This window comes from Diabrotica virgifera, chromosome 8, assembly GCF_917563875.1.
Source record: "Diabrotica virgifera virgifera chromosome 8, PGI_DIABVI_V3a".
NCBI lineage: Eukaryota > Metazoa > Arthropoda > Insecta > Coleoptera > Chrysomelidae > Diabrotica > Diabrotica virgifera.
This window is the reverse complement of record NC_065450.1, coordinates 7,955,346-7,982,039: the sequence shown is the minus strand read 5'-3', so window position 1 is coordinate 7,982,039 and position 26,694 is coordinate 7,955,346. Positions and strand designations below refer to the sequence as shown.

At 32.0% G+C, this 26,694-nt stretch overlaps 1 protein-coding gene across 2 annotated transcripts in view; it reads right to left on the bottom strand.

Moving 5' to 3' along the window:
• Positions 1–26,694, bottom strand: part of LOC114335583 (esterase B1-like) — a 210,499-nt gene that overhangs the window by 77,616 nt on the left and 106,189 nt on the right. For both annotated transcript variants that reach the window (XM_050659462.1, XM_028285840.2), the window contains one exon: positions 9,807–10,185. In XM_050659462.1, coding sequence (XP_050515419.1) covers positions 9,807–10,185 — 379 coding nt within the window. The remainder of the gene's footprint in view (positions 1–9,806; positions 10,186–26,694) is intronic.

Sequence of the window (26,694 nt, the reverse complement as noted above, 5' to 3'; positions counted from 1 at the left end):
AGGTGTTTTTTCTGACGCAGATTTTTTGCCATCTGCAACAACTGTGATTGAAAAAAGAGAGAGAACTGAACAAAATTGTGAGGTCTATCAAACTAGCAGTAAGCCAAACCAGCAAACAAATAATAATCCGACGTTTTCTGATGCAGTGCCATCAACTTCAAAAGCTATTACTCAATTCGAAGAAATAACACCAAGAAAGAAAACGATACCCACCGTTAGCCCACAACCAGACACATCAAGAACTACTGTTCCATTCGGTGAAAGAACCCCTGAAAGAATACAACACCAATCAGCAATGCGAAGCCAGGTACTTCTAGTTCCAATGATTCAGCTTTTCCGATAGTATCACCAACCGTTTTTATGCCTATTCCGCAAGCCAGTGCTGCAACTAAACGGAGTTCACACAGAAAGGGAAAAAGTGCTATTTTGACTTCTACTCCTTACAAGAAAGAGCTGGAAGACGCTTTAGAAAAAAATAAGCCGAAAAGAATGCCAATGCTTAGGGTAGTAAAAAGAAAAATAGGAACCATCAAACAAACCGAGGGTGTTAAAGGGAAAACTATCACGAAAAAAGTAAAAGTTTCTAAAAAGTGTGATTCTTCAAGTGATAGTGAATCATGTGCTAGTGACGCAGAGTGCCTTTATTGTGGAGATCTTTATTCTACATCCTCTGAAGGATGGGCTTCATGTTCCAGGTGCATTCGTTGGGCGCATATGTCATGCGCTGGGATTGAAGAAGATGACGAAGAGATTTTTGTTTGTGAACTCTGCAAATAGGTAGTTTACGTGTTTATTGGGTTATTATGCCTTATTTTGATCCTACCCCATTTTACCCTACCTGACGGGTAAAACGGGGTAAAAGGACTTTTCTTAATTTTTTATTGTTTTCATGTTGTATTTGTTTTTTGCTAGGAATAATTTATGTTTTTTTGGATGTCCAAATATGCTTTTATTAATAAAATCGTATGATGTTACTGTAAATATACAAATTTTTTTTGTATTGATCTTTCAACCTTAAGTACCCCATTTTGCCCGCCTTTCCCCTACATATGTGACTAATAGCACGCTAAATTTTGAACGAAAAGTCCGATTAAAGCCAAATCTGCCATCAAGCTTCTTTTTTTGATGAATAAGATCGAGGTCTTGAACCGGAAAAATCGGTTTACCAGAAGTTGTGTTTTTACTGTTTTTATATGTAAAAATATGTTGTTTTTTTTTCAATTATTTCACCCTGTATTTATTAGTTTCTCAAAAACTAATACCGCCATTGAAAAGAGAGTAAAAATATTTTTTAGGAAATATTTTGAATTTTTCATTTAGTTAATTACCATTTAATAAATCCATAACGTATTTTCTATATATATGTGCGACAGATTCATTTTGAAGGCCCGCCATTTTTTTTTAAATAGAATCTGAGATGGTCCCAGTAGACCAGGACTAATCTGTAAAAAAACATGTATTTTTGGATGTGAGAGGTGGCATTCGGATTTTTGCAGATAAAGTTAGGTGACACCTTCAGTAATATTAATTAACTTTTGCTCCTTCTCAAATATGCCCGGAACATTAATAAAAAAATTGAAATAGTTAAAAATTTCGAGAAGCATTGATTTTTTTTCTGCTTTCTTTGCTTATAACTTTAAAACGATTCGTTTTGGAACAAAGTCGTAGAAGAATAAAATAAAGAAAATTTAATTTTGTATGATATACGATTGGTCAAAAATGTCTTAAGGTATTACCTTTTTTGCAATATAGCAATAAATACAAAATAAGGGGGCAAAATACGCCTTTTGTTATTCAATATTTTTTAACCACTTTAGTGACACTTAGAACCTTAGTAATTTGCTTAGAAAATTCTTATAACTTACTTAAACGGTCTACCAAATTTCATTAAAATCGACCTAATAGATTTTGCATAATAAATTTTCAATGTAAATGTTTTTAAAAAAGTTAAAATTTTTTAAAATCTTTCTGAAAAAAAGTAGACCGTTTAGAAGTTGGCTAATTTTTTTACATATAAAGAGGTGGTTTTTCTATCTAATACACTTTACAGAATTAAAATCGGATTATTTAAGGGACCTCAGCAATGTTTTAAAATTATAAAAAATTTTTGGCTTATAAACAAATATTAGATTTGTTTAATAATAAAAAAAAATAATTTTTAGCAATGCAAATAATAGAATAAAAATCTCTTTGAATTTACTAAAGCTAGATTTTTCACAGTTGATTACTCTGAGTTTGTAGAAAAACATACTGCGGTCGGTCAAGCGAAACGTAGAACAGGGGTTACTGAGAGGGTATCAAAGTTGCTTTCCTACTAAGGTAATGAAATCCATTTACTAAGGCTAAAAATCAGTACACACATTCTAAATTATATATAACTAAAAGTTATTATAATCGGTCAGCTGTATGACGGGACAGAGCCGGTCGGTCGGCCAAAATAGTCGATTGAGGAAATGAATCATTTTGGCTGGCAATTTTTTCGTCCAGCATAAATTTACTTGAAATTTTCACAGAAGGTAGGGAATAGTCCAAGGATCATTTTCTATATCATGCCGCTATCATACGCTAAAACCTTGGGGGTGGTTACCATCCCATCTCTGGGGGTGGGAATATTTTATTACATTTTAACCATGCAATTCGATGGAGAAAGTGATTCCAAGAAAAAAATGTTTTTTACATTTTCTTCGTAAAACTAATATTTTTCGAGTTATTCGCGCTTGAAAATAACAGTTTTTCGACGAAAAAATCGACATTTTAGAGGGTTTTTTGAAAATACCTCGAAAAATATTCTATATATTTTTGGCGATAAAAAGTTTCTTCAAAATTATTTTGTAGGATTTTTAAAGATCTATAAGATTGTGCAAAATTAAATTCCGTAAGATCCCTTAGTTTTTAATTGGGGCGGGTTTAAAGGGCTCGAATAAGGGGGTATTTGCTGGTAAATAGAGGTTTTAAACAGCTATATCTGGCTAACTGTTCACCGTAATGAAAATCTATGTACAGAGTAATTTTGGTTATTAAAAAATCTACAATTTAGTTGTTAGTAAGTTTTTTCGTATTTTCAGTATTTTCGGAGATATTTTGAAGTAAATGGTAAAAAATAACAAATTGCAAAAAATCAATTTTTTATAAGCATTTTAAATAGGTCAAACTTCTCGAGTGTATTGGTAGTATAGATATAAAAGGAAATACGGAAAGGTAAAGACCAATTTCGAATTAGGAACGCAGTTAGGGGGTTGTTTTCACTGATTTTTTCGTAGAGAAAAGCAGGTACCAACATTTTTTTGATTATAAGTCGCTTCATTTTTATGTTAGAAACTTTTATTATATTTTTTAACGGTCTAAATGTATACTTGAAAAAATATTATTTAAGTTTTCCTCTAAATGCAAATTTTTCCCATTATTTGGCTTTGAATATTTCAAATTATGCATTTGACGAAAAAAGCTAAACTTTAACAAGCCGTATCTCGGTTTATGTTGGCCTTAAAGATATTATTGGAAAGAATTTGGTTTATGTGACTAAAAGATACAATTTTGGTATCTACAGTTTTTTTGACTAAATGCATATTTTTAGGGGTATTCTCAAAAAACCCTCTAAACAAGTCGTTTTTTTCGTCCAAAAACTGTTACTTTCAAGCGCGAATAACTCGAAAAATATTAGTTTTACGAAGAAAATGTAAAAAACATTTTTTTCTTAGATTCATTTTTCCATCGAATTACATGATTAAAATGTACTAAAATATTCCCACCCCCGAGATGTGGTGGCAACCACCCCAAGGTTTTAGCGTATAATTGCGGCATGATACACAAAATGATCCTTGGACTATTCCCTACCTTCTGTAAAAATTTCAAGTAAATCCATGCTGGACGAAAAAATTGCGAGCCAAAATGCTTCATTTCCTCAATCGAATATTGGGGCCGACCGACCGGCTCTGTCCCGTCATACAGCTGACCGACTATAATAACTTTTATTTATATTTAATTTAGAATGTGTGTACTGATTTTCAGCCTTAGTAAATGGATTTAATTACCTTCGTAGGAAAGCAACTTTGATACCCTCTCAGTAACCCCTGTTCTACGTTTCGCTTGACCGACCGCAGTATGCTTCTCTACACACTCACAGTAATCAACTGTGAAAAATCTAGCTTTAGTAAATTCAAAGAGATTTTCCAACGCTGCCTCTTGGTCTATAATTAAAACCGGTAAAATTTGACTTAAACTTTCAAATGCTGCCAGCAGAATTGCTATTTTATTTTTTAATCAAAATTTATTCTCGTTCAAAAATTGCAATTTTTCGATTTTTTGAAAGTTTCACCGCGTTTATCTCGAAAACTGTGCATCCTACGAAAAAACTTGTAAGAACATTTTTTGCTTAGAATTACCCAAGAAATACAAAAATATGTTCTATTTTGCGAAAAATCGTTGTTATGTAATTCCTCAAGTTCTTTGTTTAGAACAATCTTATCAACATCCAGATCAACTGTTACCCAAAAATTCGTGTTCTACGGGTCAAAATACATAAATCAAACTTGGGTAAGTCCATCTAAATAAAGGAGCCTGTAGCACCCCCTCCTGGACACAGCACAAGTTTGTTTATAAGCCAAAAAACTGTTTATAATTTTAAAACATTGCTGAGGCTGCTTAAATAATCCCATTTCAATTCTGTAAAGTGCATTAGATAGGTGGAGTGCTTCTTTATATTTAAAAAATTGACAAATCTTTGTTTATTCTAGTTTTTGTTGTGCAAGATTTTAAAAAATTTAAATTAAAAAAAAAAGTTTAGATTGCAAAATTAATATGCAAAATGTAGTAAGTAAATTTTAATGAAATTTGATGGACGGTTTTAGCATATTACAAAAATTTTCTAAGCGAATTAGGAAGGTTCCAAGTGTAACCTAAGTGATGAAAAAACATTGAAAAATGGCAGGCTTGTTTTGCCCCCTTATTTTATATTTATCGTTATTTTGCAGCAAGTGTGTTAAATTGAGACATTTTTAACCAATCGTATCTGATAGAAAATTTAATTATCTTTGTTTTATTCCTTTACGACTTTGTTCCAAAATGAATCGTTTTAAAGTTAGAAGCAAACAAAATAGAAAAAAAAACGAAACTTTTTGAAATTTTTAAATATTTTATTTTTTTTATTAATGTTCCGGGCATTTTTGAGAAGCAGCATAAGTCAATTATAATTAAAGAAGTTATCAGCTAACTTTATCCGCAAAAATCCGAATGCCACCTCTCACATCCACCTAAAAACAGATCCTTCCTGGTTTACATATCTAAATTTGAATCTTTGTATGTGTAGTGTGTGTGGTCCAAATTAAATGCTTCTACCATTAAATGCACAATAATTTTTATATTATTTGCACGAATCTGCCGCACATAGGTTCATAGGTACATGTGAAGATACGTTATGCATTTATTAATTGGTAATTAACATAACTAAAAGTTCAAAATATTTCCTAAAAAATATTTTATCTACTCTATGTCATATTATGTATAAGTTTTTAGTTTGTGAAAACTGTCATTATAGATAGCAGTGCGTGAAGAGTTTAAAGTGTGCGTGAAGTAACAATATATTTTAAATGGGATTTACTTTTTCGCACACTTTCAATGGGTTCTTTGGCACACTTTCATATAATCAAATATCCTTTTCTTTCGCGTTGTCATGGTGATGCATTATTGTACTCATTTGCCTTCATTTGCGGCAGTAAAGTAACACTTTATTGTACTGAAAGAAGAATTTTACTTTACCTGCCGCGATTAATCAAATTAACCGAGAGTCAATGTAAGTGGTCGATAGCAGTAATCGATTATTTATTTAAGTGAACTTAAAATTTATTTACTTTAATTATTAAAAATATTGTACATAATTTACGTTATTATTAATTAAATTTATGCCAAAAAGTGAAATTCTGTAGTAGTTTGCAATTATATTCATATAAAATTAATCAAAACTTTACCGAGTTTGTAATTATTCAATATTAATATTTATCTATCGATTAAAAATCGAAAGCGGCTTGCAGAAGTCATCTGTGTGATGACAATATGAGCAATAACTTACAACAAAATTTTTGACAATTTTGTGGTTTGAAAGCAGTTAGGATTTTTAAATGTCAAAGTTCTAAAAATTGTAGAATAGAAATGAATTCCAGTGACGAAGAGTTACAGTTTTTTTTATTTGTTTATGGTAGATAAAATATTGAATGAAACTGTGCGTGAAGTACTTTTTGCAAACTTACGCGATGTATAGCACTCGCTCCGTTGTCGCTCGTGCGCTAAAAATCGCGTGCGTTCGCAAAAAGCATACTTTACGAACTGTTTCATAAATAACTATTTACGCTCTTTTCAAAGCCGGTATTACCTTTTTGAAAAATTAATATATACAGGGTGAAAGAATTAAAAAAAAACAACATATTTTTACATAAAAATCAGGAAAAACACAACTTCTGGTAAACCGATTCTTCCGGTTCAGGACCTCGATCTTTTACGTCAAAAAAATAATCTATATACCCAATTTGGTTGAAATCGAACTTTTTGTTCAAAAGTTATCGTGCTATTAGTCACAAATGTATAGTCGCATTTTGAAGGTCCACCATTTTTGTAAAAGTCAAAATCTAAGATGGCCTCATATCTAAGTTTGAACCTTTGTATGTGTAGTATATGTGGTCCAAATTGTATGCTTCTACCATGAAATGCACAATAATTCATATAATATTTGAACGAATCTGCCGCACATAGGTACATGTGAAAATAAGGTACACATTTATTAAATGGTAATTACTATAACTAAAAAGTTCAAAATATTTCCTAAAAAATATTTTTACGCTCTTTTTAATGCCGGTATTACCTTTTTGAAAAATTAATATATACAGGGTGAAACAATTGAAAAAACAACAACATATTCTTACATAAAAAATCAGGAAAAACACAACTTCTGGTAAACCGATTCTTCGGTTCAATACCTCGATCTTTTTCATTAAAAATAGAACCTATATACCCAATTTGGTTGAAATCGGATTTTTCGTTCAAAAGTTATTGTGCTATTAGTAACATATGTATTGTCGCCATTTTGAATGCCCGCCATTTTTGTAAAAAGTAAAATCTGAGATGGCCTCCTATCTAATTTTGAACCTTTATATGTGTAGTATCTGTGTTCCAAATTATATGCTTCTATCATTAAATGCACAATTCTTATAATATTTGCACTAATCTGCCGCACTAATGAATATTTTAAAAATATCGGTGAATTAATCATTTTACTTTGAATAAATATGTCTGAATCTGATATTATAATTTGAAAATTAAAACAAAAACTTTTTTTGAGCTCTTATAACAGTATAACTGTTCCCTTGGAACTATATGGGAAACTCTTTTATTATAAATTTTACGAAAATATATATTATTCTTCATAAAATGCTTTGCATAGTCTAAAATCTAAAATATAACCATCAGATGTCAAATTGTAACAACTTTATGCGAGGTATGTAAAAAATATGACTTTTTCTCAAGATAAAAGTACCTTTATATTTCACAATATCGAAAATTTTTATTATAAAAAGTTGTTCACAATTAAAACGATGAGTCAATATGCCATTACATTATTCTAATTGAAATATTTTGACCTATGTTGAGTTATACAGAGTCTGTAATTTGGAATAAATTCAATATCTCAAATACTCAATGTTTTTTTGAAAAATGCTCAGACCCGTCGATTAGTACTTCAAATTGTCCTTTTTGACATATAATAATAATGTGTACAGGTTGTCCCAATTTAGAGATATGATGTCATCGTTGATTTTCTTAAATAGCAACACTGTCATTTTGATAGCTATTTTGATAGGGTGTGTAAAGTTATACACAACTGCAAAATATCAAATTTTTATTCTCTACCATTTACAAGATAATAGAAAATAGCAAAGTTATGTATGTAATTTGGAATAAATTCAATAAATAAAATATTAATCGTTTTTTTGAAAAATGCTCAGACACGTCGATTAGTATTTCAAATTGTCATTTTTGACATACAATAATAATGTATACAGGGTGTCCCAATTTAGAGATATGACGTCATCGTTGATTTTCTTAAATGGCAACACTGTCATTTTGATAGCTATTTTGATAGGGTGTGTAAAGTTATACACAACTGCAAAATTTCAAATTTTTATTCCCTACCATTTACAAGATAATAAAAAATAACAAAGTTATAAAAAATAAGTAATCAAATAGTAATTAAATTTAATTATTTCAATTAAGCAAATACTCATAATGTTGCCCTCAATTATTGTCAAATTGTCAATGGGCAACGTTATGAGCATTTGCTTAATTGAAATAATTAAATTCAATTATTATTTGATTACTTGTTTTTCATAACTTTTTTATTTTTTTACTATCTTGTAAATGGTAGGGAATAAAAATTTGAAATTTTGCAGTTGTGTATAACTTTACACATCCTATCAAAATAGCTATCAAAATGACAGTGTTGCCATTTAAGAAAATCAACGATGACGTCATATCTCTAAATTGGGACACCCTGTATACATTATTATTGTATGTCAAAAATGACAATTTGAAATACTAATCGATGGGTTTGAGCATTTTTCAAAAAAAAACAATTAGTATTTTAATTATTGAATTTATTCCAAATTACAGACATAACTTTGTTATTTTCTATTGTCTTGTAAATGGTAGAGAATAAAAATTTGATATTTTGTAGTTGTGTATAACTTTACACACCCTATCAAAATAGCTATCAAGATGACAGTGTTGCCATTTAAGAAAATCAACGATGACGTCATATCTCTAAATTGCGACACCCTGTATATATTATTATTGTATGTCAAAAAGGACAATTTGAAATACTAATCGACGGGTCTGAGCATTTTTCAAAAAAACAATTAGTATTTGAGATATTGAATTTATTCCAAATTACAGACTCTCTCTGTATTATTGAGGTATGTACTTCATTGAGCGAAGCTCATATTTTTTGACCTACCTCGTTAAAATTTGATATTTCATGGTTGTATCTTAGGTTTTAGACCATCAAATTTTTTTATAAAGAATAACTTTTTTCGTAAAATTAATCATAAAGCAATAAATGAAAAAATTATGTTGGGGATCAGTAATTTGCAACGAATGTTGTTCTGAAGCTATTTTCTTGTGGCATTTTTGTAATTACCTATTTTTAATGGGAAATAAGCCACAATTTTACTAAAAATGACTTAATTAACGTTTCGACGTCCAAATCAGATGCTGTTGTCAAAATACAAAAAATATTAATGAATTAAACAAAAATGTTGTTGCTTAGTAAAAAATTCTTCTCTAATAATTTATTTAATCAGACATATATTATATTTAAAGTAGAATACTTTAAAGTGATATTGCCAATATTTATGAGTTGCATTCCTGGGACGACTTTACTGAAACATAGTTCATTGGATTACATGAAATCAACCCCAACTCAAGAATATCCGTCACAAAAAATCATAGCATGTGATCTGTCTTTAAAAAGTCAACCACAGGCAACGGTGACAGTAAAATTCTCGGGTTAGAGATTTCATTGGTTTCACTATAACTAATGATATGTGTAGTCGGTTCTCTAAACTCAGACACAACTGGCTAGTGATTTTAGTAAGTAATTTTCCCAATTTGGTAAAATTGGCATAAAAGATAATTACTAAATAGTTAATAACTACTAAATTGTTAGTAGATTTACCAGTTTTGCCAAAATTGGCCCAACACAAAAAAATTACCTACTAAAATCACAAGCCAGTTGTGTCTTAGTTTAGCGAACCGACTATACTAACCGCTCTGAAAAATGGCCCTATGGAAAAGTCCTTTAGCTGCAGGAGAAGCTACTAAATACTCAACAGCGGCAGCTCCAGCACTTTGCCCAAAAATCGTAACGTTATCAGGATCACCACCAAAGTTTTTAATATTCCTCTTGACCCATTTGAGTGCTGCCACTTGGTCTTTAAGTCCAGCGTTGCCGTATATTTTTAAGGAAGGATCTTCGAGGGACAAAAATCCAAGAATGCCCAATCTGTAGTTGATGACAACCAAAACTACGTCTTCGGTGAGAAGATACTCAGGTCCGAACATGTCGGGACCATTACGGCCTTCAACGTAACCACCGCCGTGAATGTAAACCATAACTGGATTAAGCTTTGAACCTTGTGGAATGGGCTAAAATATAAAAATAGAATTTTTATTACGCATATTACTGTTTCAGTATGATTTTTATTTTTTTTTAATGGCTTTGAATTGATTGATCCATTTAGCAACTATTTATATAACAGTGAGGACGTTTGAGTTGGAATAAATTCATTATCTCGAGAAGGGGCGAATTTGAAGAAAAATCCTGAGACAGGTCGATTTTTATTTTTAAATTATGACTTTATGGCATACATATCATACTAGTGACGTCAGCCATCTGGGGTGATGACGTAATCGATGAGTTTTTTAAATGATAGTTGGGGTTGTGTGATAGCTGATTACAAAGGTCATTCAATTCTCTATTCAGTAGTATAAACAGTATCCTAATTTAATAATAAAGGCAGTTTTTGTTTTTATTCAATTCAGAGTTGGGCCACCATCTCCATATAGCTATTTCAGCTCTGAAGCGAATATTAACAACCCTGCCTATTTAAGAGAAACCATCGCGATACAATGATTCCACCTTTTGAGACGCAATCTAGCGACATCTCTCGCAATACGAGGAAAACAACGAAAAGCCCTAGATACAAAGTTTACTACTTTTTAAACAATTGGAATAATTGAAATAAAAATATAATAAACAATATGGATTTAAAATATTGTTTATTATATTTTTATTTCAATTATTCTAATTGTTAGAAAGTAGTAAACTTTGTATCTAGGGCTTTTCGCTGTTTTCCTCGTATTGTGAGAGATGTCGCTAGATTGCGTCTCAACAGGTGGAATCATTGTATCGCGATGGTTTTCCTTAAATAGGCAGGGTTATTAATATTCGCTTCAGAGTTGTGACTGCATAGCTTCACTGAAGGTGCGTGGGATGCTGAAATAGCTATATGGAGATGGTGGTCCAACTCTGAATTGAATAAAAATAAAAACTGCCTTTATTATTTTTCATTTTTACTCAGATTTGAGTATTTAGAAACTGGCTTTCGGTCCTTTTCCTAGACGGAGAGAAGGTAAATACATGGCCAAAGTGTCCTCGATTTGCTTTCTTCTATTTTCGTCGTCGCATTTGCTTATATATTGTAAAAGCCAGAGATACAGGATGCAGCCAGAAAGCAGTTTATTAACGAAAAGTCTTGGATTTTAAATATTGTTTATTATATTTTTATTTCAATTATTCTAATTGTTTAAAAAGTAGTAAAGTTTGCATCTAGGTCTTTTCGTTGTTTTCCTCGTATTGCGAGAGATGTCGCTAGATTGCGTCTCAAAAGGTGGAATCATTGTATCGTGATGGTTTCCCTTAAATAGGCGGGGTTGTTAATATTCGCTTCAGAGTTGTGACTGCATAGCTTCACTGAACATGCATGGGATGCTAAAATAGATATATGGAGATGGTGGTCCAACTCTGAGTTGAATAAAAACAAAAACTGCCTTTATTATTTTTAATCTTTACTCAGATTTGAGTATTTATAAACTGTCTTTCGGTCCTTTTCCTAGACGGAGAGAAGGTAAATGCGTGGCCAAAGTGTCCTCTATTTGCTTTCTCCTATTTTCGTCCTCTCTTTTGCTTATATATTGTAAAATCCATAGATACAGGATGCAGCCAGAAAGCAGTTTATTAACGAAAAGTCTTGGATTTAAAATATTGTTTATTATATTTTTATTTCAATTATTATATTTGTTTAAAAAGTTGTAAACCTTGTATCTAGGGCTTTTCGTTGTTTTCCTCGTATTGCGAGAGATGTCGCTAGATTGCGTCTCAAAAGGTGGAATCATTGTTTCGCGATGGTTTCCCTTAAATAGGCAGGGTTGTTAATATTCGCTTCAGAGTTGTGACTGCATAGCTTCACTGAAGATGCATGGGATGCTGAAACAGCTATACGGAGATGGTGGTCCAACTCTGAGTTGAAGACTTAACTTAACTTAACTCTGAGTTACTTAGATTTGAGTATTTAGAAACTGTCTTTCGGTCCTTTTCCTAGACGAAGAGAAGGTAAATGCGTAGTCAAAGTGTCATCTATTTGCTTTCTCCTATTTTCGTCGTCTCTTTTGTTTATATATTGTCAAAGCCAGAGATACAGGATGCAGCCAGAAAGCAGTTTATTAACGAAAAGTATCCTAATTATTTGTACAGGGTGGCCAAAGAATTTTTTTTTAATTAAATTAATTGAGACAAAAAGAAGAATGTATGTAATTTATTTAATTCGAAATATATTTTACTGTTGTCCGAAAACAGGAAAAAATGTTTATTTGGTAAATAAATATTGTTTTTCGCTTGAATTCAACATAAAAGCTGCCACCCACCTGCCTCTTAGCAATTTGAACAATTAATATAAGCGAATAGCAATGTTTATTTTTCAAATTAACATTTTTTTCTGTTTTCTGACAGCAGTAAAACGTATTTTGCGTTAAATAAATTCCATACATACTTCATTCAAAATAAATAATTATTACACTAGGAAAAATGAGAGAATACCCATGAACGAACATATAAAACATGCTGTATTTTTCTTTCACCGTGTCACACAAAAGATTGGCCAGCGCAAGTACATGTAATAATTATTATTACATGTACTTGCGCTGGGCAATTTTCTTTGTGACACGGTGCCAGGAAAATACAGCGTGTTTTATATGTTCGTTCATGGGTATTCTTTAATTTTTCCGACTTGTAGGTTGTTGTTTATATTGCTAAATAGACAATTAAATTACCTTTCAAATGAGCTATCACACAACCCCTACTCTCATTTAAAATAGTCATCGATTACGTCATCACGTACAGATGGATGACGTCACTAGTATAATATATATGCCAGAAAATCATAATTTAAAAATAAAAATCGACCTGTCCAGGATTTCTCTCCAAATTCGCCCATTCTCGAGATAATGAATTTATTCAAACTCAAACGTCCTCACTGTAATAATAAATATTGTTTGCTAAAATATTTAATTTGAAGAATATTATATACATATGCGTACATACAGTGTGTCAATTTGAAAAATATCACCCTCTTTAATTTGGTCCCTGTAGAAAATCTAATAATATGCAAAAACATGTCAAATTTATTGGTTGGGGAGACATTTTGTAGACCAGTTTTCAGTAGTAATTACACGAGAGCTCTAAAATTATCGATTTGCATCCTGAGTGACAATTTGACAGTTTTAAATTCACGACCCGAAGGTCGATAATTTAAGAGCTCGAGAATAATTCGGTAAGATTATTTCATGAATAAAACTACTATGTTTTTAAATCATTTTGACTAATATTGTATTGATATCTTCGCCTAAATATTTACTAAATCTCTTTCTTGGTGTTCTGTGTGGCAAGTTGTAAAATATTAATTGAAATTATAGACCTGGATCCCGCGTACCAAAAAAAAGTTGATTAATAGCGCTGAAAATTTGTTAATAGTTTACCGGTGTCTAGTCGGACAAACTTTGATGTATGGGAACACTGGAACAGGGGAAGTTTTAATTGTGGAACAGGTTAAAAATTTGGAACGTCAGACTACGAAAACGTACCATGTACTTTGTCGGACAGAACTTCCAATTGATTTGTTTCCATTTCATTAAACTCTCATGCAAAAATCAGACTGGTGTTTGTCACCAACTGGCATTATAATGAGTGGAACACGAAGAACATGTCAAATGACAGGAAGCATGTTGGTTAGTAATAGCAGTCTGATTTTTGCATGAGAGTTTAATGAAAGGGCAACAAACCAATTGCAAGTTCTGTCCGACAAAATACATGGGACGTTTTCGTAATCTGACGTTCCAAATTTTTAAACTGTTCCACAATTAAAACTTCCTCTGTTCATCCATTCTATTAATCTATTCTATTCTCTTAATCAACTTTTTTTGATACGCGGAATCCAGCAACGCAGCAACGAAGGGCAACTGACGTAAAATACTTGACTACAGGAAATGACCAAAAATATTATCAGTAGTAATTCCACAAGAGCTCCAAAATTATTGAATTTTTCCCGAGTGTCACTTTGACAGTTTTAATTTCACGAGCCGAAGGCGAGTGAAATTATTTCAAAGTGTCACGAGGGCAAAAATTCTATATTAATTTTAGAGATCGAGTGCAATTTGTTGCAATTATTTCATGAATAAAACTGTTCAAAACCAAAATTTTATTGTAATTTATTTATGTAAGTACAAATTACTAAAATTGAACACACAGTTGTTATAAATATTTTACGGTTGAAAGTCATCACTTTTATAATTTTTAAAACATTAATTGTCATTAATGTCACTGATTGTATTTTTTCGTAGCAATGAAGGACATCTGATGTAATATACTTGACGACGGGAAATTATCAAAAATTATCGATTTAATTTAGATTTATGTACCTTTCTATTGGTCAGAATCTCCTATGAATGAAATAATAATTAGTAATTGCACAAGAGCTCCAAAATTATTGAATTTTTCCCGAGTGACACTTTGACAGTTTTAATTAATTTTAATAAGGCGAGTGAAATTATGTCAAAGTGTCACGAGGGCAAAAATTCTATATTAATTTTAGAGATCGAGTGCAATTTGTTGCGACTATTTCATGAATAAACCTGTTCAAAACCAAAATTTTATTGTGATTTATTTATGTAAGTACAAATTAGTAGAATTAAACACACAGTTGTTATAAATATTTTACGGTTGAAAGTCATCACTTTTATAATTTTTAAAACATTAATTGTCATTAATGTCACTGAATGTATTTTTTCATAGCAACGAAGGGCATCTGACGTAATATACTTGACGACGGGAAATTATCAAAAATTATCAGTCTAATTTAGATTTCTGTAGCTTTCTATTGGTCAGAATCTCCTATGAATGAAATAATCAGTAGTAATTGCACAAGAACTCTAAAATTCTATATTAATTTTAGAGATCGAGTGCAATTTGTTGCGATTATTTCATGAATAAAAATGTAAGTACAAATTAGTACAATTAAACACACCGTTGTTATAAATATTAATTTGACGGTTGAAAGTCACCACTTTTATAACTTTTAAAACATTAATTGTCATTGATGTCACTGAATGTATTTTTTCGTAGCAACGAAGGGCATCTGACGTAATATACTTGACGATGGGAAATTATCAAAAATTATCGATTTAATTTAGATTTATGTAGCTTTCTATTGGTCAGAATTTCCTATGAATGAAATAATCAGTAGTAATTGCACAAGAGCTCTAAAATTCTATATTAATTTTAGAGATCGAGTGCAATTTGTTGCGATTATTTCATAAATAAAACTGTTCAAAACCAAAATTTTATTGTAATTTATTTATGTAAGTACAAATTAGTACAATTAAATATACAGTTGTTATAAATATTAATTTGACTGTTGAAAGTCATCACTTTTATAATATTTAAAACATTAATTGTCATTAATGTCACTGAATGTATGTTTTCGTAGCAACGAAGGACATCTGACGTAATATACTTGACGACGGGAAATTATCAAAAATTATCAGTTTAATTTAGATTTATGTAGCTTTCTATTGATCAGAATCTCTATGAATGAAATAATTAACTAAATTACATCAATCCTCTAGCGGAGGCCGACACAACCCCCAAAATCTTTAATGGAAAGGGAGTGGAGTGATACCTCATTTTAAAGGTAATTCAACAACCTTTATAAAAATATAACATACATTATATTTCTTTTCAGTACTTTTGGAAAAATCTTTGACTTAATACTCCAAACAATTATTGGAGTTCTGAACTTGATATTTAATATGTTTAATCTTTTACTTGACAATGTTGCTAACACCGTACCATCAGTCTAATGTGCCACATACTCAAAGTACCTATTTCTAAAGATTATTCATCGTAGAATATACAAAAAGTTAGAACAATACATTGGACAAACTCAGTTCGGATTTAGAAAGGCTCAAGGAACCAGAGAAGCATTATTTGCAGTAAATGTGCTAATACAGAGATGTTTAGATGTAAACCAGGACATCTATGGCTGATTCCTAGATTATAACAAGGCATTCGATACGGTAAAACATAATCCGTTAATAAAACTACCAAGAACAAAGGACACCGACACACGGGATATAAGAATAATAAATAATCTGTATTATGATCAAGAAGCTGTCATAAGAATAAATAATTTAAACACCAATAAAATAAAAATCAAAAGAGGCGTTAGACAGGGCTGTGTCTTGTCGCCATCACTGTTTAATGCATACTCAGAAGATATATTCAAAAAAGCATTAGAAGATGAAGTAGCAGGCATAAAAATAAATGGCATACCCATGTGTGAAATTATATACGCCGATGACACAATACTAATAGCAGAAACTATTACAGATCTACAGAGAATTTTAGATAAGGTTGTTGCAACGAGTGAAGAATTTGGTCTGTTACTAAACATAAAGAAAACGAAATTCATGGTTATATCAAAGAAAAATATTAGAAATATCAATCTATACGTAAAAAATAAGACGATAGAGCGAGTTCAGAATTATAACTATTTAGGGACAAACATAAGTGAAACAAACGATTATACCAAAGAAATCCGAATTAGAATAGAAAAGGCTAAAAGTGCATTCACTAATATGAAACAAATATTATGTAGTAGAGACCTCAGCCAAAATCTTAGAAAGCGAGTACTAAAATGTTATGTATTTTCTGTTCTTTTCTATGGTTTGGAGACATGGACTCTCAATAAAGAATGCCTCAATAGACTGAAAGCATTTGAGATGTGGACGTTTCGAGGAATGCTGGGAATCTCTTGGACAGACAGAATAACCAATGAGGAAGTACTAAGGAGAATACAGAACAGCAGGGAGATACTGGATTCCATCAAAATAAGAAAACTTCATTACTTGGGTCATATAACACGTGGTGACAGATATGAACTACTAAAATTAATTATGCAGGGAAAGATTCAAGGAAGGCGCGGCATAGGTAGGAGAAAAATGTCCTGGCTGAGAAATCTCAGGGAATGGTTTGGATGCAGCCCTAACTGAACTCTTTCGGGCTGTAGTGTCAAAAGTGAGAATAGCAATAAGGATTGCCAATCTTCGTCGTGGAGATGGCACGTAAAGGAGAAGAATCTTTTACTTGATTTTTTCAAAAATACTCAAAACACTCGAATATTCAAACAAATTCAATTTGGAGTTCAATATGAAAAAAAAACATTTGGGTGTTCTTAACTCGGTACTTAATAGACGAAGTAGTTTTCAATCCTAATAGTAAATTATTAATATTGAAAATATTAAAAATATTACTAAAAGATTTTTAAATTGAAAACTTATTGGTACACTTTCCTGGTGACACCTCCAAGACTTCTACAATTTGCAAGTCAAATGGATGCTGCAGTGAAGACGAGAGAGAAGGAATTCTACACTATGCAACTCACATCCCCCGTCTGCAGCTGGTAAAGTTCTAACGGAAAAATGCACCTAGTTACTCTACGGAGTAATACGACTATAAAATAAAAATGTATACCATTCTTATTCAGTTGCAATGCGAAGGCAAAACAATCTTAGTTTTCAATCAGAATACGGAGTGCAGTCCAGTCCCTTGAATCGCGATTTTCGGCTCTTATTGGAGCCTTCATCGGAAAGAACGTAGGCACTGTTCTCCATATTTTAACTAATTCGCATCGAGAGGTTTTTCCACCCATTGCAACTGAAGTGATGATAGTAGGTGGCTAGCGCCATCTGGCATTGAAAGACGAAGTAGTTTTTAATCCTAATAGTAAATTATTAATATTGAAAATATTACTAAAAGATTTTTAAATTGAAAACTTATTCGTACACTTTCCTGGTGACACCTCCAAGACTTCTACAATTTGCAAGTCAAATGGATGCTGCAGTGAAGACGAGAGGAAAGGAATTATACACTATGCAACTCACATCCCCCGTCTGCAGCTGGTAAAGTTCCAACGGAAAAATGCACCCAGTTACTCTACGGAGTAATAAGACTATAAAATAAAAATGTATACCATTTTTATTCAGTTGCAATGCGAAGGCAAAACAATCTTACTTTTCAATCAGAATACGGAGTGCAGTCCAGTCCCTTGAATCACGATTTTCGGCTCTTATTGGAGCCTTCATCGGAAAGAACGTAGGCACTGTTCTCCATATTTTAACTGATTCGCATCGAGAGTTTTTCCCACCCATTGCAACTGAAGTGATGATAGTAGGTGGCTAGCGCCATCTGGCATTGAAAGACGAAGTAGTTTTCAATCCTAATAGTAAATTATTAATATTGAAAATATTAAAAATATTGGAACTTTACCAGCTGCAGACAGGGGATGTGAGTTGCATAGTGTAGAATTCCTTCCCTCTCGTCTTCACTGCAGCATCCATTTGACTTGCAAATTGTAGAAGTCTTGGAGGTGTCACCAGGAAATTGTACCAATAAGTTTTCAATTTAAAAATCTTTTAGTAATATTTTTAATATTTTCAATGTTAATAATTTACTATTAGGATTGAAAACTACTTCGTCTTTCAATGCCAGATGGCGCTAGCCACCTACTATCATCACTTCAGTTGCAATGGGTGGCAAAACCTCTCGATGCGAATCAGTTAAAATATGGAGAACAGTGCCTACGTTCTTTCCGATGAAGGCTCCAATAAGAGCCGAAAATCGCGATTCAAGGGACTGGACTGCACTCCGTATTCTGATTGAAAAGTAAGATTGTTTTGCCTTCGCATTGCAACTGAATAAAAATGGTATACTTTTTTATTTTACGGTACTTAATATCTTTACAATTTCAGGAGATTGAACGACCTTTAAAATGAGGTATCACTCAACCATCTTTAATTAAAGATTTTCGGGGTTGTGTCTACCATCGGTGAACGGTTGATACATTTTAGTTTTGAACTGGTCTACAAAATGTGTCCCTCATAAATAAATTTGATGTCTTTTTGCATATTTTTTCTTCTTCTTCTGCTGGATCCTAATCGTTTCGGATGTTGGAAATCATATTGGCAATGGCAATGGAAATCACATTGGCAATCATTTTAGATTTTCTACAGGGACTAAATGATAGTCCTCTCCCTCCCTCGTGTATTTTCAATGGTTATACTTATAGTAGTTAAATTTGGAGGGAGGAAATAAACGGACAAAGTCGTAAACAAATCATAACAGGTGACGCAATAGTGACAGATGACGTTATAGAGCCACTGTGGCCGATAATTTTAAATGGGACCTAATAGCAAGTGATATCTTCTTTGAAATCTATTGAACATACCCATTATACAGTGAGCACGTAAAGGTTGGAATAAATTCGTTTTTCGTGAACGGCGATTTTGGAAATAAATCCCGAAACAAGTCGATTTTTATGTATAAATAACGATTTTTTGGCATTTATATCATACTAGTGATGATATCCATCTGGGCGTGATGACGTAATGGATGATTTTTTTTAAATAAAAATACAGATCGGGTGATAGCTCGTTTGCAAGTTTATTCAAACGGATGACGTCAATATTATGGCATATACAGCGTGTTTACTTAAGTTGGGTTGGAAACATATGGGGAAATTTTTTATTATTAATTTTACGAAAAAAAGTTATTTTTCATAAAAAGTTCTGCATAATCCAGAACCTATGATTCAATCATCAGATATCAAATTTTTTCAATATTATACGAGGTATGTCGAAAAATGTGAATTTCGTTCAAGAGTAAAGTACCTTTACTCTCAATATCGAAAATTATTATTATGAAAAATTGTTTGGAATTAAAAACTAATATCAAATATGCAATTACATGCTTCTAATTAAAAAAATATTTTTCAAATTTTTCTCAAATTTATGGATACTAACTTTGTTTTTATTTATTACACATAATATGATAACTCTTTTATTATTACTTTTACTAAAAAAAGGTATTTTTTGTAAAAAGCCCTGTACGTTCCAAGACGTAAGATGCAATCATCAGATATCACATTTTATTAATTTTATACGATGTATGTCAAAAAATATGAATTTCACTCAGGAGTAAGGTACCTTTATTTTTCACAATATTGAAAATTGTTATTACAAAAAGTTGTTTAGAATTAAATACTATGTTTCAATATGCAATTACATCCTTCTAATTGAAATATTGTGAAATATAAAGGTACTATACTCATGAGCGAGATTCATATTTTTTGACACACCTCGTATAAAATTTATAGAAGTTAATATATTATGGTATTCGACCATGCTGAGCTTTTTATCAAGAATAACTTTTTTCGTAAAAGTAATAATAAAATAGTTATCAAATGTGTAATAAATAAAAACGAAGATAAGTGTCCATAAATTTTAGAAAAATTTATAAAATATTTTTTTTTTAATTAGGAGCATGTAATTGCATATTTAGTCTTAGTATTTAATTCCAAACAACTTTTCATAATAAGAATTTTCGATATTCAGAGAAATAAAGGTACTTTACCCTTGAACGAAATTCATATTTTTTTATATACCTCGTATAATATTGATAAAATTTGATATCTGATGATTGAATCTTAGGTTTTAGAGCATGCAGAACTTTTTATGAAGGTTATCTTTTTTTCGTAAAATTAATAATAAAAAAGTTTCCCATGTTTCCAACTTAAGTAGACTTATGTCAAACTTATGTCAAAAAATCATAATTTAAAAATAAAAACCGACGTGTCTCAGGATTTTCTCCAAAGTTTTCTATTCACGAATAAATGAATTTATTTAATAATTTTTAACCTCTTAGATTAGGTAGTATATTAGAGAGATATTGCAAATTTAACACAGCCTACGTTGCACTATTTACACCGCGCTATTTTGACAGAATTGTCATTTCTCAGACGTTTCATAAATACAGATATTGCACATTTTGGTTGAGGTATTTTTACGGATCAATTAAAAGCTGCTTTCCAAATCTGTATGCAATTTAAAATGGAACAAGACTTAGAAGCTCTCATTCTGGCCAATGCTAATGGCGAAGACATTGAGTTTATCATCGTGTTAACATTTTGGGAGATGAACATATACTATTATATGGTCAAACTCAAGAATTTGATTTAGATGGAAGGAAGGTTTAGATTTTCTTCCAAATATCGAGCAAAAGAAACAAATGATCCATGAGTGTTCTTATAATAAATGATTTTCCTGTTGCACTCTTTATGTTTTTCTGAACTCACGTCCAATTTTCGGGATGGGTTAATTGATCTTGACTGAACTTGTCTTAATAAACACAAATCGTCATTAGACGTAATTTTGATTCGTTTAATACTGTCTGTGGACGTCTGTGGTACTCATTTTAGAAAATTATTACAAATAAACTTGGTTTAAATGAAATAGAAACATCAAACATAAACTAAGAAAGAAAATAGCACAACGAATACCTCACAGCGTAACGTCTCTCCTAATAACGGCAGGCACTTTTTCCAATAACGCAGCGTAAGCCAAATATCACATCTGCGCATGCTCTACTGTCAAAATAACGCGTGCTGTAATACAGCAAGTGCAAAAGTGACTCTGCAATATATCTCTATTATGTTTTGGCAGGAACACAGTATTTGAGAGGAGATGTAGCAAATCCGGATATTAGCACATGTCGTAAAAATGATTTATGTTATTATTTGACAGATTAACCCATTAGTGCCCAGATTATTTTTTCGAAGTTTTTAATGTGATGCTAATATTTTTTTGGGAGCATCTTTATTAGAGAACATAAAAATAAATGAATTTACGCATTTGGATTTATAAATCACTCAGTACATGGTGTTACATATATGTAACGCTAGGAGCTAACGGGTGCAAAAAATACAAAATATAACTGTAAACAGTTCTATTTATTTAAAAACTGAAAATAAAGACATAGGAATTTAAACATTTTTAATTGTGTGATAGGTAACGAAAAAATCAATACTAAGACCTACGTTACATTTTATACACATCGTGCGTATTAATATTTTTCAAAACCTTCCACCACAACTCTTTCTTTTGTTGTTTGGAATTGTAGAAATGGTATATACTGTCGATTCTGACTGTTGAATAAGAATATCTTCTCCTATTATAACTACACCAGCAGTTCAAGTTTAAACTTCTGCATCGGCAAGTAGCTGACGTTTACTCAAATTTTCCAAATTACAGCCCTTGTCCTCATCTCTGGAATCCTCATCCATCAGAGTAGCCAGATCCAGTGGCGCTATATAAACTTCCTCTATAGGGTCATTTATCTCGCCCTATTCACCAAAGGCTATATCAATAGCTTCTTGAACAGTCAGGCCTCTTTGAAGAACTGCAGCAAGGCCTCCGATGTAAAACAACTTAGTACGTTCATACTGCATTTTTAAATTCCCTTAAGTTCTATAAACACTCTGTATACTAATACTTCGAAAACATGTTACTAAAAATACCATGAAATGAAAACAAAACACATGATATATTGCTACAAAATAACTGGAGAATATGCTTACATTACATCCTAGTTACAAATATGTAACAGTCAATTTCCTAAGATAACAATTTTTTTATTTAAAAAAATATCAAAGCTTTTCTACACAAAAAATATTTATTTATATTTTCTTATATTATTATCTGTTTTCTAATATTATCTATCACGAGAAGAAGCACTACGGAGCAGAGGACGACCACCAACCAGATGGGCTGACGATCTGAAACGTATTGTCGGCAACTGGATGCAAGCCGCACAAAACAGAGAAAGATGGAAATAGCTGAGGGAGACCTATGTCCAGCAGTGGACGCGTACGGGTTGATGATGATGATGATGAATATTATCTATATTATACAAAATAAGATTTATATACTTATTCTTTGTCAACGAAGTCCATTATTTGAATTTTTATTTTTTTTTGTTATATTTTATCAACGCACAGATTCAAAACAAAGTTGTAAAAAAATCGTGCATTTAAAACAATGTATACAATATCACCATAAGACACGAACTAACCTGATTTTAACTGAAAATTTGGGACATATGCTATAAAGGATCTATTTAGTTAGCACCACTTTCTTCTTCTTAAGGTGCCGAGGCCGCTTGTCAATCGTTGGCTCTCATGTTGCGCAGCATATTAACAATCATTGTCTTATTTACAACCGCACGAAATAGTTCAGTGCTAGTTTTCCCAAACCATTGGCGTAGGTTTTTAAGCCAAGAAGTTGTACGGCGGCCCACACTTCTTTTTCCCATTATTTTACCTTGCATGACAAGGTGAAGTATGTCATATTTTTCTGGGTGACGCATTATATGACCAAAGTATTCCAATTTGCGCCTTTTAACCGTGTTCACTACTTCGCAACTTTTATTCAAACGTTGCAAAACCCTTTCGTTTGTGACTCTTTCTACCCAACTGATCTTCAGAATACGGCGGTAGACCCACATTTCAAATGCTTCTAGGTTTTTTAAAAGCGATTCTGTCAGTGTCCATGCTTCAACCCCGTAAAGTAGTACTGGGAATATATAACATCGGACCATTCTTATGCGAAGTTCCAAATTTAGATCATGACTGCACAGGATTTTCTTAAATTTCATAAAACTTGTTCTTGCTTTGGCAATTCTACTTTTTATTTTTGTACTAGGGTTCCAGCTTTCATTAATATGAGTACCCAGATATACAAGATTACTTACTCGTTCAATTGAGTCATTACCGATTGTTACGTTATAGTTATTATTATTTACGGCTGCCTGTTTACTAATAACCATAAACTTTGTTTTTCTTGCGTTGAGTTTGAGTCCATATATCGCGCAGAATGCCACCATTCGATTCAATAACGCTTGAAGATGTTCAATTGATCCAGTCAGCAACAAGGTGTCATCTGCGTATCTGATATTGTTCATAAGCATACCATTAATGAGTATTCCCTCTTTTGCGTTTTCCAAGACTTCATTTAAGATTGTTTCAGCGTAAAGATTAAACAACATTGGTGACAATATACAGCCTTGTCGAACTCCGCGCTTGATTTTTACTTCTTCAGAGCACTGATTCGCAACCCTAATACATGCAGCCTGGCCCCAATACAAATTTGCGATTATTCTAATGTCCCTACCGTCCAGACCGGTAGTTTTGAGAATATGTAGCATTTTTTTCATGGCGAACTTTATCAAAGGCCTTTTCAAAATCAATCGCGCACATGAAAACGTCATGATTTACATCTCTGCATCTTTGAATTAAACCTTGGGTTGCGAATAGTGCATCACGCGTTCCAAGGCCACAGCGAAAACCGAATTGAGTACTTGAGATTCTTTCCTCAATTTTTGCACCACTTTGCTGTTACATAATTGTAACGCTAGGAACTAATGGGTTAATATATTTTGCAAAAACGGGCATTCAATTAGTAAAAAATATCACCTATTAAAAGTAACCTTGGGATATAAATTATAAAGATATTACTTTTTGTCTTTGTTTTACGTCAATTTATTTATAGGTTAGTAAATGAACCTGAAAGACGGCGATACCGTGTAATTTACCATGTCGTCACCGAATTACATGAAAATTTGGATTTAGGTTCCTCCTACCCTCCTCTTCCCTTTTTAGGCGAACGACAGCAATCCTAAAGTTACGTTATACTAGGGATGGGAAAAACCTACCCGTTTAAACCTAAAACCGGCTTTTTTACTTCGCAATAATCGGTTTTACCGGTTGTTTTTTGTCCCTGTTATAACCGGGTTTTTTCTTTTTAAAGTAAAAACTGGTTATTAGGTTTTTACGGTGATTAGGATTAGGTTAGGTATTATTTCGGATCCCAATCATAATTATTACTCTCAAGTAATTATTCCAAACAAAACCATAATTCAAATTTTATTTTATTTTATAAAATACAATAGCAAACTTAAAGTGCATCAGCCAGAAACAATTATTAAGTTTTATTATATTATTTCCTTGAAAAGGTATTTATAATCATAATATTTACATAAGAAGTGATCTGGTTGAATTAGACGCAAGCATCATCTGTTTTCACACTTAACTCTTGACATTGAAAGTGGGTGAATGACTTTTTCTGATTACCAAAAATAATGCTCTGACTATGAATATCGAATTACTGATTGCGAATACTAATCTCCAAGAATTTCGCTACGTTTTCAAAACGATACACTCATACAGGAAATATTAAATGAGTTAAAATGTACCTATTCTACAAATATACAAACGTGTTAAAAGAGGTACATGTTCTTTCGATAGTACTTATTTTGATCATATTGATATCGAGTCGAATGGAGTATCGCAAACTAAAGTGTATTGTAAATGTAACTTTGTAACCTATTGGATTAAAAAAACCGAAAACCGGTGCAAACTATAGTGTATTGTAAATGTAACTTTGTAACCTATTGGATTAAAAAACCGAAAACCGGTTTTTCCAAAAACGGTTTTTTTCGCCGGTTATAACCGCCAGGTTAAACCGTAAGCAAAAAAAACCGGTATAACCGAAAACCGGTGATTTGTCAAAAACCGCCATCCCTACGTTATACCGACCACGAAAATCAACTGGTAAATAACCAATTTTGGTTATTCTTTATGTTTTCGAGGTCGCTAAATCCGAATAAGTTTATTTTTTTTTCTAGAATTGCTGGAACATGTTCAAAAATCAAATGTTATGCAAAATCAAATGTTATGCTAAAAATCAATTTTGACGATTTTTCAACTTTACCTCTCTGTAAATTTGGTCGCTGTAAATATTTCCTTTTGACTTTTATTGTGTCATTATGTGTCATCATCAAAATGATGCATATGGGAGTAGTCTAGCAGTAGTCATTGAAGGTAATTTTGAATTTTGGTGAAAAATTCTCGTTAGAGGGCTGTTATCAGTGATGAGTTTAAACTTATGCCCAAAAAGATACATGAAGAAGTGATTTACTAAAAACATAATTGCAAGTCCTTCTCTGTCTAACTGACTATAATTTTGTTCACATTTGGTAAGAGATCTTGAAGCAAGTGCGATAGGCCTTTCGATTCCATCAATAACATGAGATAGTACCCCTGCAAAAAAGGTTGGACTTGTATCACAAGCTAATACTACGGGCAAACTTGGATCATATTATGGAATTAAAACTTGATCACTCGCAATTTCCTCTTTTAATTTGTTGAAAGCTGTTTCACATGAATTATTCCAAATAAATTTTGCTCTTTTCTGTAAAAGTTTCCGCAGAGGGTACGTTTTAGTTGAAGCATTAGGAATGAATCGGGTATAATACATTACTATACCAAGAAACTTTCGAACTCTCTCCACATCTGTGGGTCGTGGCATGTCGAGAATAGCTTGAATCTTTTTTGGAGACTTTAAAATTTCGTTGTGCTTGATATGATGACCAAGGTATTCTGTACTGGTTTCGAAAATAGCACACTTTTTGCGATTAAGGTGCAGATTGAACATTTTTAGTCGTTGAAGGCATGCGTCAAGATTTTGTCGACATTCTTGTTTACTGGATCCATGAACAATTACATCATCAAAGTTTAAGTGAGTTTCTGATAGACCGGATAGAATTTGATCAATAATTCGATTGAACTCTGAAGGGTCAGTTTTAATTCCAAAAGGTCGATGCATTCGATATGTTCCTCGATGTGTTGATATAGTTTGGATAATACTGCTCTC